The 18,527-nt window shown below is 47.0% G+C and overlaps 3 protein-coding genes across 5 annotated transcripts in view; 2 read left to right on the top strand and 1 right to left on the bottom strand.

The window, feature by feature from the left end:
* The window catches only part of Gdap2 (ganglioside induced differentiation associated protein 2), a 41,541-nt gene extending 38,346 nt beyond the window's left edge, over positions 1-3,195 (bottom strand). The window contains exon 1 of the mRNA XM_076910479.1: positions 2,882-3,195. The gene's annotated coding sequence lies outside the window, so the exon portion shown is untranslated. The remainder of the gene's footprint in view (positions 1-2,881) is intronic.
* A 570-nt stretch (positions 3,196-3,765) lies between these two features.
* Positions 3,766-5,133, top strand: LOC143433284 (uncharacterized). The gene is given in 5 exon segments (XM_076910570.1): positions 3,766-3,771; positions 4,480-4,550; positions 4,552-4,591; positions 4,658-4,796; positions 4,919-5,133. Coding segments are annotated over 5 exon segments (471 nt in total).
* Positions 5,134-6,473: 1,340 nt separating this feature from the next.
* Positions 6,474-17,097, top strand: LOC143433223 (uncharacterized). Of its 3 annotated transcripts, XM_076910466.1 has the most exons (16): positions 6,474-6,609; positions 8,550-8,809; positions 8,956-9,057; positions 11,067-11,948; positions 12,017-12,410; positions 12,474-12,820; positions 13,283-13,714; positions 13,843-14,016; positions 14,083-14,289; positions 14,371-14,622; positions 14,686-14,972; positions 15,052-15,154; positions 15,240-15,434; positions 15,524-15,869; positions 16,065-16,561; positions 16,834-17,097. In XM_076910466.1, the coding sequence occupies exons 2-16, from the start codon at positions 8,636-8,638 to the stop codon at positions 16,927-16,929; spliced, it is 4,488 nt and encodes a 1,495-aa protein (XP_076766581.1). In that variant the 5' UTR covers positions 6,474-6,609; positions 8,550-8,635; the 3' UTR covers positions 16,930-17,097. The 3 variants fall into 3 exon arrangements, with proteins under 3 accessions (XP_076766581.1, XP_076766579.1, XP_076766580.1); XM_076910464.1 differs by having other exon boundaries at positions 15,524-16,561; XM_076910465.1 differs by lacking the exon at positions 8,956-9,057 and having other exon boundaries at positions 15,524-16,561.
* The last annotated feature ends 1,430 nt before the right edge of the window (positions 17,098-18,527 follow it).

Raw genomic sequence — 18,527 nt, 5'->3', positions numbered from 1 at the left:
AGGTTACGATAGAAGATAGATACAATTAAAGAAACGGCTTATCAACCGACGACAGTATTGACACGATAGTTTTTCTACTTTCGAACGTGAAAAAGCGATAAACGAACAAGAGTTCTGTTGGTATCGTTCGCAGATAAGTGTCGAAAGGATGATTTTGACGTCACTGATAATACGATAAGACGTTCCTAGCTTGCGTGCCGCGGAACCGTTAAAACGTAAAAAAACTACTGAATTATTGCTCGATCAAAGTTTGGATAAATAAAATGCAACGCGGTCGCCGCTGTTGAAGATCGAGTGGGAAAGATTCGATGCTGATACGCGGCATAATTTCTTTCGCGAGTGCGGCCCGCGTTATTTGTACACAACTTGGGAAAAACACGATGAGCGTACGGAATTAATTTTCCTCGACGATATAAAAATGGAATTTGTCGAATATTATCGTACGTACGTCGCGTACAGAGCTCCTCGCGAAGTGGCTCGTGTTCGCCGAAATTGGACACGGAAAGTCCATTATCCGAATACGTTTTTAATTAACAGATCGGTCCACCTCTCTCGGTCTGGTCGATAAAAATTTCACGACCGAATTAATCGCGCCGGAATTGTCACATTCTGCTGGACCCCGCGAACGATTCGGTGCACGCCGTTTCGATTAATTACCACGGTTTTTGAGGTTCGCGCGCATCGCGGATTATTACGACCGCGGCGTCGCTTTTGTTCGATACGCGCGGCGTACAATGGCCAATGGAATACGTTCTTTGCCAGGCTCCATTGTAAGACTCTCTGGAAACCTTAATAGAGAATGTAGTCCATCGAACTTTCGAAATGGAACAGGGGAGTCGTCGAAGTTTATTCGAACAAATGTGCAGCGGCGAATTGACCCGTTTAGTATCATCTCTACGCTTACGTTCTTCTGCTGTTGTTTCGTAAGATTCGATATTAATTAGGTTGCTACCGATACACATAATGGCGCTATAAATTCGACCGTTGGGATGTTTTAAGGTACAAGTAACTTACGCGACTGACAAATTACAATCGTGTACGTGTATGCTCTTAATTAGTGGAGCAAGGTGGAAAAACAGGAGTGCTTCGTGCGCTAATAATCGTCAATGAGAAGGTATCGAAACTTTTGAATACTGTACAGGTTCGATTTCGACAGACAAGGCTCGAAGGAGCCAATTGTTTGAAATACAAATTCGTAGCACGTAGAGATATGTTTACTTTGAGCGGATAGTATGGGTTTGTTTAGTTTAGTCATAATTTATAGCGAAAACTGTCGAATTCACGGCAATAACACTTTCCAACCGGGTGAATGCCGTAGAAATTCGACGGAATTCTATCGCTGGATGGCGGTGAAGTTTTTGGTTCACCGGAAATCAATGGGAACCGTCGCGTTCTCGATGAAACAACCTTCCGCTCGGTCAAATATTTTCAATAGTATTCCAGCTTATAAGCTAAGCCATTGGAAAATTGGTAAATACCGAACGCGTCGCGACCTTTCGTATCAACGGAAACGAATTATTCAAAAGTTCCAGCCGTGATCCATCGGTTTCAGCCACGCGTCGGCATTGTATCTTATATTTTTAATAGGATCGAAGGTGATTTAAATAGATATTCTCGTAGCACAAGCATTATGTAACAAATATAGTACATAATCTACGGCAACCGTACTCCTAATCGCGTATAATCATAGTCAGTCTAGATTCTAGACTTTAAGCTAATCGATATCGGCTTCGTAGACGATCATAACAGTCCTTTGAATCGGTACCTCTCGCCTATCCCAATGTAATTGATAAACTGCTTCGTACTCGAGGCATTTTCAAACAACAGCGACATACATACTAACGCGAATGTTATACAAACGACGGAATAAATATTCTCGGTGCTGGCGTTCGCAACGTTCGTCCACTCTGAGACAACTCGCCTTCGGCTGGAATCAGCTGACGTTTACAAGTAACCCGTTTCCACGTTCGACGCTTGATGGATCGCGTACAAACACATCTGATTCGTATCCGGCGATCGGCTCGATGGAAGCAGCACGATGTTAAACGGGCATCGATGCATAGCTGCGAGAGGGGAAACGAGTGGATTGGCGCGAAGACGACGAATACGAGACGGGGACTACACGACAAGAATTATCGACGCGCGCTGCTCGAGTGTACCGCTATACCAGCTCCGCGATCAAGGTCGCGGACGAGGGTCTTCCGCTATGTACACTCGCGAAGTCGATGGACACGTCTAAAGAAGCCGCTATTCTTATCCGCCGCTTATTAATTTCAACAATCGACGGTCTATCCCATTCACGGATCGATCGATAAGAAAGGTCTCGTCGATAGGCCTCGCGAACGCAGTCACGCAGGTTCATTGAATATTTCAAAGCGCGGAGGTTGCTGCCGTCTCGCCTTCGATCGTGACCGTTCCTTGGTCTTTTTTTTATTTATCAAAGAACAGATACGAGAGGGATACGTGCGATCGAGACCAACGCGATTAAGTCGAGGGAAGGACAGCCATCGATAACGATTCGCGTCTCTCGATACGCGGCTTCAGTGATCGAGTCCTCCTCTGTCAGTCCGCTGTCAAATATTCGTCGGTCACTCGCACTTCGTGTCCGTCACGGAACTCGAAGGTGGCTCGATGAAGCGAGTTCGTCGAGAGACGGCGACGAGCTGGCGTTGGCTCGCGAAACGGGGGACCACCGTGGGTCATTCGAATTGGTCGCGAACGTTCACGCCGATCGAGACGCGCAGGACTGTGTTTTCGAACGTGACACGCGTAGGACATTTTTACGCAAATTCCGTGAACGTGACAGGGAGACGGGTGAAAGCGAGACCGCGGGGGAACCGCGTGCTTAGCCGCGCCGACGCATCGTTTACAGCTCGCTCACCTGCGAATTGTCCGCCTATCAGCGCGACCAAAGATGGACTAATATAGAGAGTCCCAGGTGTTCGACAGGTTTCCCGTGCGTTGGTGTTTCCTCGTATACGCCAGCCACTCGCTGCTTCCTATCCTTCTCGTCCTTTCTTGCCTTTATCCTCGAACGCGCACTGTCTCCTCCTCGTAGAAACGTCACCTCCGTCTCCTCGTTGCCGAGCTGGTCTCGTGAGAGCAGCTCCGAGCGAAAACCCGCCAAGACGCCCGGATGTTTCGTCGCATTCGTGTACGAACAGTAACTGACGGCCTTGTCACCGAGGCGATCAGTACGGCACATGAGCGCGCGTGCACTCCAGCGAGCAAACTCAGTGGTGCGACCAATCGGAACGGCGTCCTGACAAACGCCAGGCGTGCGCAGATCGCGCACGGTTTGGCGGCTCTTTTCGAACGTTTCGTTCGTGGAATCTTCCTCCGCGACACGCGTAACGGCGATCGTTTTTTGTTCGTTCGTTTGTAAACTTGGTGAAATATGCTCGAACTCGATACGATAGACGCGCGGTTTTTTTTAGGTTGGTTATATTTACGTTGCCTCTCGCCAATGAAAATAAGGGCGAGTTTTAATTCTGAATTATCCGTGGGTATTTGTACAGCTTGCTTTTTAATGGCATAACTTATGTGCCGCGAGAGTGTGTTATTTTTGGAAGAAAAGAAAGTTTCGAATACACATTCGATTCGTGTGTTTGTCAGAGGTGTAAATTATTTGTATAAAGAAATGGGACGAGCGTAGTATCTGGTTTGTGTTTTAGCGTGGACGTGCACTGTTTATTGTTATAATTAACAGTTCAGAGAAACGAATTTGCGGAATAATTTGTGTGCTTATGAATCCTTGGCATGAATATGAAGGTACGTGAAACGTAGCATCGATTATAACGTGAGACATCTTCCTCTGTAAAACTGTCCCAACGACTTCTGAAACAATGAACGTTATGAATTATTGAAATTTCTATTTCGCGTTGTTTCACTTGGTTTCGCATCTTTTGCAATGGAGAAGATAGCGAATCGTGAGTTGGAAGAGCTAATAGACAGTAATCGCGCATTCTATTCGCATGTTACCTCGCAATTACTCTTGTTATATTCACAATGCGTTCAATGCAAACTCGTAGCGATAAATAAAGTTGAACCGTGCTTTCGCAAGTTTTATACCAGATCTATGCCATCTTATATATCGTTTGTGATATGGATTTCCACAATTACCCACGCTTCGCTGCCAGATGGCGGCTGCTGTTTCGTTCGGTCCGATTGATGATGGCACAAGTAAAGATTACATAAATGAACAACTTTTATTTTTACATTTACATTCCACATGATAATAGACGAAAATGCATATTCATCGAGCATAATTTAAACGAGATTCGTTACTCCCAATCAATACGAATTACCAAATGCGTATTTTAACAAGTACGTATTTCGTGAAAAAAAGAAGATGTACAACTCTGACGAGAACATAGTTGTAGATTATGTGAATAGGGCTGAGTGAGTAGAACCCTTATCGATTTCTTACGACTAATTTCCCGCTGTATCCTTCGCTATTACTGTAATCAAATATTTGAGGTCCTCGCGTCAACGCGAGATTGGATCGGCATTTTTCCAAGAGGATGGACAAACTTTCCACAATATCTCACCTGCTTATAGTCCAAAATTTCGGCACACTTTCAATCGAGAGGTTATTTGCGTTTCCTGAGATAATAATTTCTACGTAATAAACGTCATTAAAAATTGCCACACGTAGACATTGCCAAACATCGACTATGAATTCGTCCACGCGAGTAACCAAGGAGAAGTCCTGGCACATAGCTCCCATTTCCACTTCGTCGTAGACTCAACCATTCGTCCTTACGATCGAAGATCGAAAACGACGGACGTAAGTCGTAGCTCGTGACGAAAAATTTGCGATTTCCTGTTCAGCCGGCGCGAGCGCACCCCGTCGTCGTTAAGGATCGAACGCAATATTTCAGCGTGGTTAACGATGGACAGTCACCCCCTGATTAAGCGATAACTAGCAAACGGTGGAAACTGTTTGCATTTGGTAAATCGACCGATAACATTGTCCAATCGTGCCAAGATGGACAGCTGTTTACCGATCAACGTCAAAAGACGCGTCAATTCTGTTCAAAATCTAAGTCGTTCGCTGCTAACAGAGTTAGACAGGGTCTATTTCAAATTTTTGACGCTCGACTACGATTGTCACTTGGTAATACTCGATAAGATGTATCAAATTATTGATAACATTGCCGATCGAGACTGTAGCGCAGTCGACACTCGGAGAGACGATTTATCTGCGATTCTGATAAGAGGCAGAAACATCAAATTCGATGTTATCAAGTAATTCGACTGCTTTTTATATCCTCAAACATTGTATAGCAAATTTGGAACGAACGTTCTCGCGTTTCTTTGTTTCGTATTACTTGATTGCATTGGACTTTTCGCCGGGCCTGATAACAATCGTGTTATTCACTTTTCGACGAATTTATCTGGATGTATAAGAGAGAAATAATATCGATTACTTCCGTATTCTGGGAAAAACAAAGCATCGCGTTCATGAATCACTGTTGCAAACGTGTTGTAGACACTAACGTGGTTATATAAAATTAAGCGGATTCTCGAGAACAGATTTCTGTCTTGCGAAACCTTGATCTGCCTTGCGAGAATCATGAATTTGGCTGGCGCCACTGAGAGCGCACTGCAAATAATATGCTGTTCAATCTTAAAGATGACCACGAACCATTCTGAATTCGATAGTTGTTAGCTACGCGAACAAATGATAAAACTCGCGTGAAATTATTTAGAAGAGAATACTATAGTCGATGGTACGTTGTTTACCTCGTTAATTGTGATTTTCTTTATTGTGCAACCACTACATAATTTAAACTGTAACATCGATGGCGCGTGACGATGACCAACAAAGTGGTGTACACAGAAATGGATTGTTCTTTTTTTGAGTATAAAGCATAGACGATTGATGCTCGCAGTAAAATCACTATCAAAACACGTTTAATGGATCGCGAAATCGCTGTGGAGCAGTTTATTAATTTTTTTCTGTTTACACAGATGCCGCGCGGTGACAGGAAGATGTACTCGTGCAGGAAATCGAAACGATTCTGCCCGCGAGCACGTGTACCGCTACGCTGCGTCGAACCATTTGAAAAATCGACTAAATTTAGAGCAGGAGCAGCGCTATTGTTAGGTTCAACGCGTTTTCGTCGCTGTGTTTCTCCTTCGTTCGCGTGTTCGTACGCGTCGTGGAGCTTGTCGCGAATTTATGACGCCAGGAGGATTCTCCGAATCGGTCGTCTCGCTTGCGCTGAAAAACATTTTTCCCTTCTATCGACGATCGTTTCTTGTCGCGATACGCGACAACGAAAACGTGTCATCGATGGAACCGCTTCGATCGAACAGAAGCTTAATGGCTACTCCTCGCTAGAAATCGACCACCACCCCGATCCAACGGATCCACTGGCGGCAAGCTAGAGCGCCTGCTGGCGTCACACGGAAGTGGCGAACGCGCGTGCGCGACACACGAAGCCGAAGGCTTCGACGTCCTCGCGCACGCGGTCTTTCGAAACGATATTTTTAGAGAAGTGAGTCGCTGGCCGCAAGCGGCGACGGTACCAGTCGAGAGTGCCGCCGTTGACCCTAAGGAAATCGAACCCTGCGAGCGATCCACGATTCGGATGACCACCGGTGAGTGACCACCAATCGTCGCGATCGCAACGATCGCCCCTCCCCACCGGATCCTTCGATCGTTACGAACACTCTCGTCTCTCGCCTCGCGTTCCGTTCGCCGCAGAGGTGTCTCAGGGATCGATCGCTCGCTCGATTCTGTCGTCCGTCGTTTCGCAATTTCCTGTTACTCTCGCGCAACTCCACCCCTCGTGACGCGGCGGTTACGCGATCCGCCAGCCGTGAAGAGGATTTTTCGATCGGTGTTAGCGGGTTCGAAGGGAACCATCGGATCGCTCTCGTGGATCTAAATTTGGATCGCGTGCCGAACCGCTAGGTATATATATTTATGATGTATTTATGGCACCGTACAGACTCGCGTTCGCGTTTGTTTCGACTGTTTCACCGACCTTCTGCCTCTATCGATCGCTTTCCTTGCGATTGTACACGGTTTTCCGTCAACTCTCTCGTCATCCCTCGATGGAGACGGGAACCATGGCACCACCTATTTTTGGTTTTCGCTTTCGACTTTTCGAACGTTTTGGATGTCTATTACTGGTTTTGGAAACTCGTTCAACATGTGCCGTGGATCTATATATGGGTCCGTGGACGAGCGTTCGATACTGTTGTCGAGATTTATTGCCTATCTTCGACTAGTTTAGAACAACATTAGGGTCTTGCTCTTGAACGTCTACTTTCAACCCTTTCCTTGGTTTAGTCCAAGTCGCCTTTGAGCATCTATTCCATTTAATCTCTTACTTTTGCCATCGTTGCGGCAAAGATCTGATTTTTCTCAGGACCACGAGCGATTTACGAGTTAAAGCGCAGTTCTGTGTTTTCGTTGCTGTTACACGAAACCATTTTTTGAGCAAGGCAAAATCTGGGAAGTTCGAGTCGTCAGGACGGTTCTTTGTTTTCGTTCGTTCAGCTGGGAAATGGACGGCCGTTTCCGATCTAAGATCGAGTTATATTTAAGCATATTTACATCGCGGCTCGCGTTGCGAGGAAAGACGCGATGGCACGCGAGTTATAAAGCTTCTTCGAGGGTACCTCCGCGCGTGAACGAGGCTCCCTTTGATCTTTGAACCGCAGCGGGTAGCGGAAAAGAAATGTCAGTTGTCGGGGTAGTAGAAAAGAAACGAAGTCGCGCTCTCGAATGAATTCGTTCCCATTGTAATTGGTAGGACGGCTCGTCTGGTCTGGTCGGTGTTTCATCTTTTTACGTCGTTATATTTTCGCGCGACGGAAGATTAATGCAGATTTTAAAATAAAAGATCTAGACCGATCTGTCTTCTAAAAATACGAGCTGATCCGGGCCCGACTTTTTTCTTCTCTGCCAACTCGCTCACCCTCTCTCTCTCTCTCTCTCTCTGTTTCCCCCTACAGAGCTAATCGAGACTTCGTGAATTAGCAGCAGCTAACGTACAGATTCATTTATCTTGATGGTTCTACTTTTTTTCCCCTGCAACTTCCTGCCGGTAAGATGATAAAGCTGGAAACTTTCCGCGTGGGTCGCGACCGGGGTACCGTGAGCTCTTAATCTTCTCGCAGAATCGCCGAACTCGGTTCGAACAAACTATCTGACGCGGCACAATTTCCATCGAACGCATTAACAAGAGCGTAATAACAGCTTCCGTATCCCCAAACGTCTCTCGTTCATCGGAAGACGTGTCGAAATACTTGGAACACCACGTGTTTTTCACGTTTCGAACAGAATTAGAATATCGCGTACGTTTTATCCAATTCTATAAACACAACAATTTATGCGCGAGAAATGCGACTGCGGAGAGAACGACAAAATCGTGGCTCTCGCTGATGTCGAGGGATCTCGAACGACGTACCTTAAATCGCGTCAGAATAATCTGTCTCCACCTACATCAATCGTGGCGTTAATAACGACGTACATGACGGTGTACGAATAGCTTGAAAAGTAATTGAAAGGTACACGACGTTCATTTCAGACACGTATCGCAGAGCAGAGGGAACGAGCTACCAGCGAGAACGAATTCCGCGAGGAGATTAGCGGTTCAAGTGGAGTAGGCGCAGTATGGGCGCGGCTGGCAGTAGTAACGGGCCGCAGTCGGCCCCCCCGAGGGAACGGGGCGAGGAGATGTTTGTCTACGGGACAGAGGAGTCCTGCTGTCCGGAATACGCGAACGAAAATATACGACAAAGGACGAGGACCAGCGCGTTCGACGTGGGTGAAGAACCTCGATCGCAGGTTAAATATAAATCGAATATTTATCGTTGCACGTAGAGCGAGGGGGAACGAAGAGGATCCGCGGTGTCGACCGTCGGTTGCGATCAAAACGGTTTCTGCGCGCCGTTATACGTCGGATTTTATTTTAATTCGACGGGATCTTGCAGGGCCCGAGTCCTTACGCGACCTTCAGAGGCGACGAATGGCGGAGTCAACGGCCATCCGCGCCGAGTTTGTCGAACTTGCGACCTCCGCGCCGGGAGACTCTGGTAAGCGCGGCTTTTCTTTGTTCCTTAACGCGAACTTCTTCAGCTTCATCAGGCTGTACGAAAGCTCGAAGCCGTAAGAAACTTTGGGACTGTTTCGATGCCCGTTTTCGTCTCGAATTTTGGGTTTTACTGGGTTTACCTGTTAGGATGTTTAGGATTGTTGTAGTATGGAAAGCTTGTTGCTTGTTTCTTGGTGCGAAACGGATTTCTGATTTCAGTCAAATTGTCGATATCTCGTCCGTTCAACTAGAAATTGCACGCGATGTGAAATTTAATTTCGTCGGCTGCGCGAGTTGAAAGTTGCACGGTAGAAGGGCAATTGGTCCGTGAAAATATACTGCCGTTTAAGCGGCACGATCTTTGCTCGGTATTTGGTGCACCGGGGATTTCAGGCCGTCACGGAAGATAAATATTGTAAGTAGAAAGTAGAACGTAAACAAGCTCGTAAATAAAGCAAAAGAATTCCTCTTGCAACGAGACGAAGCGAAGGGTAGATGGGAATTTTCGGGGGTGGCCTGTTCGCATTTAGTCGATACGATATTCCTCGTTGATCTGTCCGCTTTTTGCAATTTTTAGGATATTTCCTCTTCGTGACTCAGCTTTGTGCATCAGCGAGCGTCGCACTTTCGAAATCCCATTGTGTCAGCTCGAAAAAATCATCTCTTACATCATTCTCTATTAAAATCACTAAGAAAGCCGAATTCTTCTTTTCCTCCTGTTCTCAGAAACAAATTTCTGTGCACAGTGTTTCTATTTTAATTTGCCACAAAGGATAAGAAATAATTTGTATCTAATCATTCTACTAAACTGTACTGTGTATAACCCTAGCGTGGCTCTGTTTCTCTCAGAAATTCTTTATCGTAGTTCTCTATAAAACAAAAAGGGGATAAAATCAATCGTTTAAAAACCATTTCTAATGCTTTTTCAAAGCGCTGTACACACGAGCTACCCTCTATGGCTCTGCCAAAAGCGTCTGTCTCTATGCCAACGAAGTACAAAGCGATTTATGCAGGCAAAAGGCGGCTTCAAAAACTTGGTCCAAAGTTTATTTCCGTTTCGAGTGTGGCCGCGATTCGAAAAATCGAAAACTTCGCCCACGCGCACGCAATCGTTAAGGCGTTCGCGATCGAGACCGCAGCGCACGGAGACGCAGATGCCGGCAGGAAATTTTCCGGAACGCGATCTTTTGTCCCGCGGCGGAAAAGCTGGCCAGCGTCCAAAACGCCTGTGCGGCTCTTCGTGATTTCGGGAGAACACGCTGAGTCACGGCCACTGTCGGCGCGAATTCGCGGAGGCATCGATGGCGATCACGTGCCCCCCCCGTGTCTTTGGTTCCTTCGAGGAACGCGCCGCCCCTTGTGCCAGTACACTCTCGTAGATCGTTCAGCGTGGATCGAGCTATCGAGGGCTCGTCGACGATCGATCGTCGAACAGTCGCGTCTATTTCCCTCGCGAACAATTCGCGATCCGCTCGTGACTCTTGGGACGACTTAGAAGGGCTGAAGAATTGCACATACTCTGCGATTTTGTTCGTTGCTGATTTTCATAGGTAAGCTTTTGGTATCGCGTGGCAGGTGTTATTGCGTTTATGAGGGTCGATTGAAGAGATCGAGGACTGATTATGAAGATCTGTTTGCGAGTGGTTCTATTTGCAACTTTATGACGAGCGCGTAAGTAGATGAAGCTACGCGAGAAGCCCATGGTCAGACACACTGCGGAAATATACACTTGCATCGCGACTTTTTTCTTCTCGATTCATCCTCGCGTTCCTCGAGAAGCTTGAAGATTGCGCAAACCATAAAAATTTTCCAAATTTCCATCCATTAACATCCCTTCTCTTTTATTATCGAAATCGAACTGTACCCATGACGCAAGCACAGCTCCTCGCGACGAGCCCACGACAAAAAGAGCAACGCGTCACGTAACCATTCCTTGAACCAGAATTCCGATCGTCGATCGGCTCGTTTCAATTAGCCCCACTGAAATTAGTTCACTTATTTATATTGCAGTTGACGTACGCGACGCAGATGACAGGTTGGCAGACGGCCGAGGGGCAGAGCCCTTCGTTCGCGCGGCAACACCAAGAGGCGATGGAGCTGTCGAAAGTGATCTCGCAGCTCGCGATGGCCAATCAGCAGCTGGCGTCCACGCACACCGCGACATTGTCGCACTTGGAGGCGCTCTACATGGAGTTGCGTAAGGAGAAGGAGCTGCGACGACGAGCGGTCTCGTCGGAAACGGTGGACGAGGCACTGAGGAAGAGGCTGGCCGTCGAGCAGGAGCGAAACGAGCAGATGGAAGAGGAACGAAGAAGAATGGAGGCCAGAGTGGACAGATTGGAGGACCTGTTGAGCGTCAGACAAGGGAGCGTTCGTCAGGAGGAGGACAGGAAGCTCAGATCGAGAGTGGAGCGGTTGGAGGCCACGGCGAAGTCTCGAGGGCTCGACAGGGAGGTCGAACGACAGAGGTTCACCAGCAATCAGGACTCAGAGTGTCGACGGACGAACGATGTCCCGTGTGATAGACTCTCGAGTGGCATCCGCGTACCTGAACGCGAACTTAACACAGAGATTTCGACGGACGTTGGAGCGAAGACTGTGGCTAGTAGTAGAATAAGTGTCAGACGAGACGCGGTCGAAGTTACAGACTTGTGGTCCAACGACGAAACGGATCGTTCGATGGCGAATTTGCATTTAGACAAATCCGAAAAGACGGAACGTAGGATCGTAGAGGATAAGGAGAGTTCGACTAGAAAGGAAGTGATCAGACTGACGGAGGAAGTTGAAAGGCTGAAGGTCGAGCGGTCTGAGTATCGAAGCGAGAACGAGAGGCTGTCGAGGGAGCTGGCTGAGCAGAAGACGCTAGTCAGAAAGCTGACAAAAGATTACGAGGTACGTTTATAGACGATTAAATGTCGCGTGTTCGTCAACTAAAAACCTTTCGTCCTACCATTTTCCAGGAGTCAAAGCTGCGACACGAAGAGGTGGAATCGAGTTTACAGGAGCGAAGGGAGGAGCACGATAAGCTGATGGCCAAATTCGACGCCGCCACAAAGGAGACGGAGAGGTTATTGAAAGAGATCGAGGCGTTCAACGAACTGAAGGACACTGCCGCAGCTAGGATCTCTAGCCTCGAGCAGGATCTCCAACAGTTGATGTCGGAGAAGGAACTGATGAAGAACATCGACAGCCAGGAGACATCCAAGTTAAAGGCACAGCTATCAGAGGAGGTGTCTGACAAGAAGAAGCAGATGAAGGCTCTCGAAGATGCTTTGGACGAGATTCAAAGACTGAAGGAGACTATCAAGACTGAGGGAAGGGGTGACAATGACGAGAGTTCAAAAGCAAACGCTGGTACGTCCGATTATGCGAATGTATCGCGATATATCTCTCTCTGATCTATTTCCTTTCGAACAGGTCCGATCGAATCGATAGACGATCCGCAGGAGAGTCCGCCAGCGGATCGCGCGAACATCGAGGAGTTCAAGAAGGAGTTGACCTTGAAGCGAGAGGCGCGGCAACGAGCAATCGCAGCGGTCTCGTCCGAGATGGAACGGCTCAGACGAGAATTGGACGCGGAAAAGGAGGCCCATTCGGAGACGTCGAGGGTGTTGGACCTTTTGAGGTCCGCTCAGAGCGACGATCAGGCGCGAACCAGCGTGGACGAGGACTCGAGGAAGCTCAGATCGAGGGAGGAGAAACAGGACGAGCGGGAGCTCGCCGCGCAACGCGTCGAGGCTCAGCGATTGACGAGCATTCTGAAGGTAAATCGTCTGAGCTGATTAAAATTGGAACGGTAACCAATCGGTCGCTGGTGGTCGGTTCTTTGAGGATCGTTTTCGAGTATAGCCAGAACGCGTAGCACGTGCTGGCGCGTTTACACCTTCCGTATGTAAAACAAACTTCCCGCTCCGGGGAAGCAAATAGAAAGGCGAGAATGGAACAAAGGGGCGAGAATCGTCTTGACGGATTGGTTAAACAGTTTGATGGATATCTACTCCTTTTGACCCTCCATCGAACCGATCTTTGAACACTTGTTTCCAATTAATTGGAATTCACGGATTTCCAGGAAGATTGTATTTCAAAGGAAGTGAAAGATAGTTTGCTTTAGGAATCGAAGCAAGTTATTTCGGACGTTCCAAAAATGAATCAACATATTCACACAGATTCTGCGTTCGATAGGACTCTAAAGCGTTGAATCTTAATCTTTACTCGTCTCGTGACAGGTATCCGATGAACTGAGGAACGAGGTGCGCGTCCAAATGGACAAAGTGGACGATCTCCGTTATCAATTAGAAACTGATCCCGATCTGCATCGGTACCGCATCCACAGTTTGTCTGAAGTGACGAACAGGGCGCGAGAGGCAGTTTACGTGCGAGAGCGTCGTGCCAGCGAACTGAAGGACCATCTCGCGCAAATCCTGGCCAGGCTGGGCGACAGAAGCTTTCTGGAGGCGAAGGACGACGTTGGCCTGGAGTGCGAACGTCAGCTGGAGAATATTAATAGCCTGAAGAGCCTCTACAACGAGAGGCTGAAAGTGCTTGGCGAGCTGAAGGATTCGGCTGTGAGGGAGCTGGCAGCTACCAGGGTCAGGTTGGACCATTCCGTGAAGCAATGCGAGTGCCTCGAGGAGGATCTGAAGAAGGCTGACGAGAAGGTACTGAGAGGGCCTGCCTGTGAATTCTTCGAGAACCTTTTGTTTTAATCAGTTATTATTAAAAACAGCGGACATCTAAAGTCGAAAAAGCAATCGAGTGTTTCAAATATACTTCGTGTGTGAAACAGATAGACGCACAGGATACAGAGATAACGAATTTGGAGTCTCAGTTGGGATTGACCAAGGCGGACTGCAGGGATCTGCAGAATCAGATGTCGTTGATCAATGGTCTGTTCACTCAGATGTTACTGGGCGCCACCTCTGCTGACATGGATCTTGATCGACTGACTCAGTTACTTCAGGTACCAAAGAAAGACTGGTTTTATATTAAAATAGCGTGGACATGTTTCATCAATGTTATTACACAGGAGAATCACGACCTGATATGCGACATGGCAAGAGAGGAGGGCACCGAGGCTGCAGCGCTTCCCAAGCTTCTTCTCGATTTAATCGAGCAAGTCGAAGGCAGTAAAGGATCTCAGAAACGTGCTGACGGTGAAAACGGGGTCGAAGGTGAAGTGGAGAAAAAAGAGGACGATCTACAGCAAGAAGACATAGCTCACAATTTGCCTAAAGTAATATTGGAACAACTCTGACAACCATCTTAGCTCAATATGATTGAAATTAGAACTTGACAATGAAACGTTCTGTTTCAGGTATGGCGTGTCCTGTTGGAACTCTTGAGTTGTCACGCGGAGGGCACACCGACCGCCTCCGCGGCGTCCTCTTCGGACCCCAACATCTGTTACAAGTCAGTCGACACTCCAGCTGGTCCAAGGCTCGTAATTTCAGTCAGCAAAACGTACATTCGCCTGAAAGAGCTGATACTAGAGAAGAAACACTTGGAGAAGGAGATGAATCGTATGAAGCAGTTGAACGCTCATCTTGAATGCAAGCTTGGCGAACAGGTAAGGGACGCATACGCGTGTTTCAAGACGATTTCAATGAAAAATCATCGCGTACGTTTCCAGGAAAAGAGACTGTCGGCTGTGTCGGCGGAACTAAGCAAGACTTGGACCATAGTCGATCGAATGCAGGCTCAGCATCACCAACTACACACCCACGAGCAAATCCTGCGGTACGAGTTGCAACAGAAGCGGAAGATGTTGCAAGAGTTGAAGCAGGAGCTGGAGTATTGTCGCGAGAAGTGGGAATCTGCTAGACAGAAGAATACGAACACGGAATTGGAGTGGAGAAGTTTGAGGCGAGAGTTTGCTGCTAGAAAGGCACTGGCTGCTCACGATTCCTTCAGCAACAGGTGAAATTTTTCTCCACATTACTAGATTGTCTTTCTAGTTCTGAAGATTCCTACGAACGTAATTCGTTTTTCGATACAGCGCTGAAAGTGGCTTCAGCGACGAACGTGGGGATGATACTGACGAAGAGGATAACGCAGTGGAGGGAAGAATCAGACTGGGACCACGCAGAAGACCGAGAAAGGTTCGAATTAATCATTCGTGTCACTATTTGGCGTTCTTGTACTGTGGAAGCTAATATTTTCACTTGACTTATGGTGTATTCTCAGGAGAGTCCTCGAGCACCTACACCAGACACAGAATCGGAGCAACCAACCGATACAGAGTTATCCGAGCCAAAGACTGGTTCCTCAGCAACGCTGGAGCAAAGGACACCTACGCCAGACACTGAAGCAGAATTAGAAGAAACGGAAGTTGCTGACAGGACACTGAATACCGAATCCACGAGTGCAACTGAAATATCAGTAAGTTAAAAACTAACGATTATCGACTGTCTAACAATTATAAAATTCTTTACATTTGATATTCTTATAAAATTCGTTTTCGTCGATAGTTGGTTCCAGAGAGTCCGCAGGAAACACTGAATCCCTTGGATCAGGCTCTAACAAACGTGATTCAGAACCTGATAGGAATCGACGACAGTATCACTTCGACTTCAATAACTTTCGCGAGTTCAAACGAAGAGGACGTCGCAGAGAAGATCGCCAAGGAAGACATCGCCTCTAAAGACTCCGAAACCACGCAACCGCATATCGAATCCTGGTCCACGTCAGTCCATATAAAGTTACCAAAGATCACCACCGAATATACCAAAGAACAATCCACCCTCGAAACAGAGGAGGAAAAGGATCAGCAATCGAGCACCGTGGAAGATCACCTAAACACAACGAATACGGACGGTGAGAAAGCAAAGAGCGAAGAACCTCAAAAATCGTTCGTGTCCCATGCATCCACTGTAACCAGCACGTCCAGCACGCAGCCTGTGTTCTCCATCGGGCCCTACCCTCCGTCTGACGTGCCACCCTCAACTGTGAAAAACGTCCAGTTCAGCGATCCGCTGGTCGTTGGTCCGTCTAATCGATTTTTTGCTCCAGTTTTCGGCACGTCGCTGTCCAACAGTGAATCATCATCGTCCCTCGACACGTCGACGCATCAGAACGCGGAACCAAGGGAGAAAAGGGGTGGCAGATGTTCTGTGGAGAACGTGATGGACTCGGACAGCGTGTCTGTGGATTCATCGTCGAGTTTGGACACGGTGAAAGAGTTCTCCGCGGTGGAGTGTGTCGCTGGTTCGTCAGCTGAGACTGGGAAATTGGAGACGAGCACCTCGGAGGAGAAGAGAGTTTCTAGCGTGAAAAACAGGACACCAGAGGAAGCATTGGCTGCTAGGGAAGACAGGCTGAAGAGGTTAGAGGAACAGGCAAAATGGTTGATGAACAAGATGAACGCGACCAGTAAAAGGGGGTCTGCGTTGAGTACCAGGTTGGAGGAGCTTCACGAAGTGTATGGGGAACCACCTGTTCCACCCCCCATGCCTGATGTCCTGCCTAGTCGAAGGCTGAGGACCAGCTTGTCGAATCTACCTCGTCAGGTAAGGACGTTTCACGGATTCTCGTCTATCACGTAAACGTATCGTATTGGCCAGTGTATTTTGCCCATTCACGTGACAATAATTCACTGACATGTTTCTTGTATGTTGTTCCATTAATAGCTTGTCTAGTCACGAGTTGTTTGTTTATGCGTGAGATCATGGGTATCGGTACAATCAGTATTCTGAGAATAAGTGTCACTCATTGTTTCGCGTTTTTGTTATTTTTAGTTGCCAATTTTTCTGGACATTCAAAAGTTGTGTCATTGTTTCAGACACCTGAATCCTCGACCACCGTGGACACTAAAAATACCGAGGAACCCGTCTCAAGTGGCGATTCGAACGAGTCACCGCCCAATAACGCGTCTTGAGACGCCTACAATTTTTAATCGCCCGATTACGTCGCGTTTATTTCCGTCGAATACGGAAACGTGAGGAACACGTGCTGTCCGCTCGTGCCACGCCAGCAAGAACCTGTTGGCTGGCACTTCTGCGAGGGATTAAACAATTTCTGACGGGTCGATCTATTCAAACACGTCTTAAATATTATCGCGTCACCAGTTATTCGAAATCTACGTGAAACCTGTCGTTTACTCGAAACGATCAATCGATACGAGCGAATATGATCTGTCGCGAGCCTGTTCCTGTTTTGTACCTTCTACGAACTATATCTACTAATTTCGGTGTATAAATAAAGAATCTGTAAGGACACTAACCAATCGCGTTAAGAAAAGAGCGATATTGTTATCCGAGTTTTATTTAATCGCGATTAATTAATCGTACGGAATTAATCGAGGGTCATGGGTTCACTTTGTTACCGGATCTTCAGCATGTGCGGGCATACTAACGTGGGACGATACACGAGCGCACACCATGGAAGCGATAAAGCTGTCTGGAAGCGGAGCGTTATACGGTGTCACGAGCACATGGTAGAAATATTTTAACGGTGAGTATTTTGGCTCCTCCCAACGGACTTAAATTAGTCCAAACGGTTACGTAGGTCTGTCGCATACATCTACCATTAATTATAGCAATTTTTACCATGAGAAATAAAGAGGATTCGTTCACTTTTAGGTTTCAGCCTTGACAATTTTTCGTAGCTTCTGTATAAAATACCAGGATCAGGTAAGGTTGATGGGATCGATATGATTTATTTTAAAATAATTAACAATTCTCAGGGTGTGTAAAACTTTCGTGTTACTGCTCCTCTCCGCGCTTGAATCACTACGCTATATGTATACCATAGATATGTATAATATTCACAAGGCTCCTCGCGCACTCCGTGGATATAATAAAATTCGTACAAAATCGTTTGTATAACAAAGAAAAAAAAAAAAAAACAGCTCTAGGTACGCTAAACTCTCAACATCTCTACGCACTCGTCAACGCGTAACCGCTCGACGACGATCGCAAAAGGCACTCGAGGATGGTTCGTTCGATTATTATCAAATTGGAGCCGGGCGGGTAATCTAGAAACGCTTCACCTCGACTATCTTCTTTTTCTTTACCGTCGACCTTATAAAAGACGACACGCGAACTTACATATGCAGAGGCACTCGTTCGAGGCATTCTCACGAAATGATCGTCCAATAATCCCTTACGTTACTCTGGTTTATCTACAGACTTTGTATCCTAGTATTGGCCGTCTATTCTCTCTTTTCGTCGATTAATCTCATTCGTAACAGGCTGTATCGTGTCGCGGAGAAACTATTTTATAAAATCTGTATCTTGCAGCCAGACTGACCATTTCTTCCTCTTTCTCTCACTTTATTGGAGTCACTACAAGGTGGTTAAATTTATATTAATCGTTCTGGGATTAAATCCCTGTTGTGCTGTAGAATTAGAATCCAGGACAAGAGTCAGCTTGGCTCTCAGGTACAGAAATGCAACACATCGTTGTCAAGCGCATCCTATCACAGTGCACGTAACAGTACACCATTCGTCGCGTTACGCTAAAAGATAAAATTAC

The sequence above is a fragment of the Xylocopa sonorina genome, chromosome 2 (assembly GCF_050948175.1).
Source record: "Xylocopa sonorina isolate GNS202 chromosome 2, iyXylSono1_principal, whole genome shotgun sequence".
Taxonomy (NCBI): domain Eukaryota; kingdom Metazoa; phylum Arthropoda; class Insecta; order Hymenoptera; family Apidae; genus Xylocopa; species Xylocopa sonorina.
This window is presented reverse-complemented; position numbering and strand designations above follow the sequence as displayed.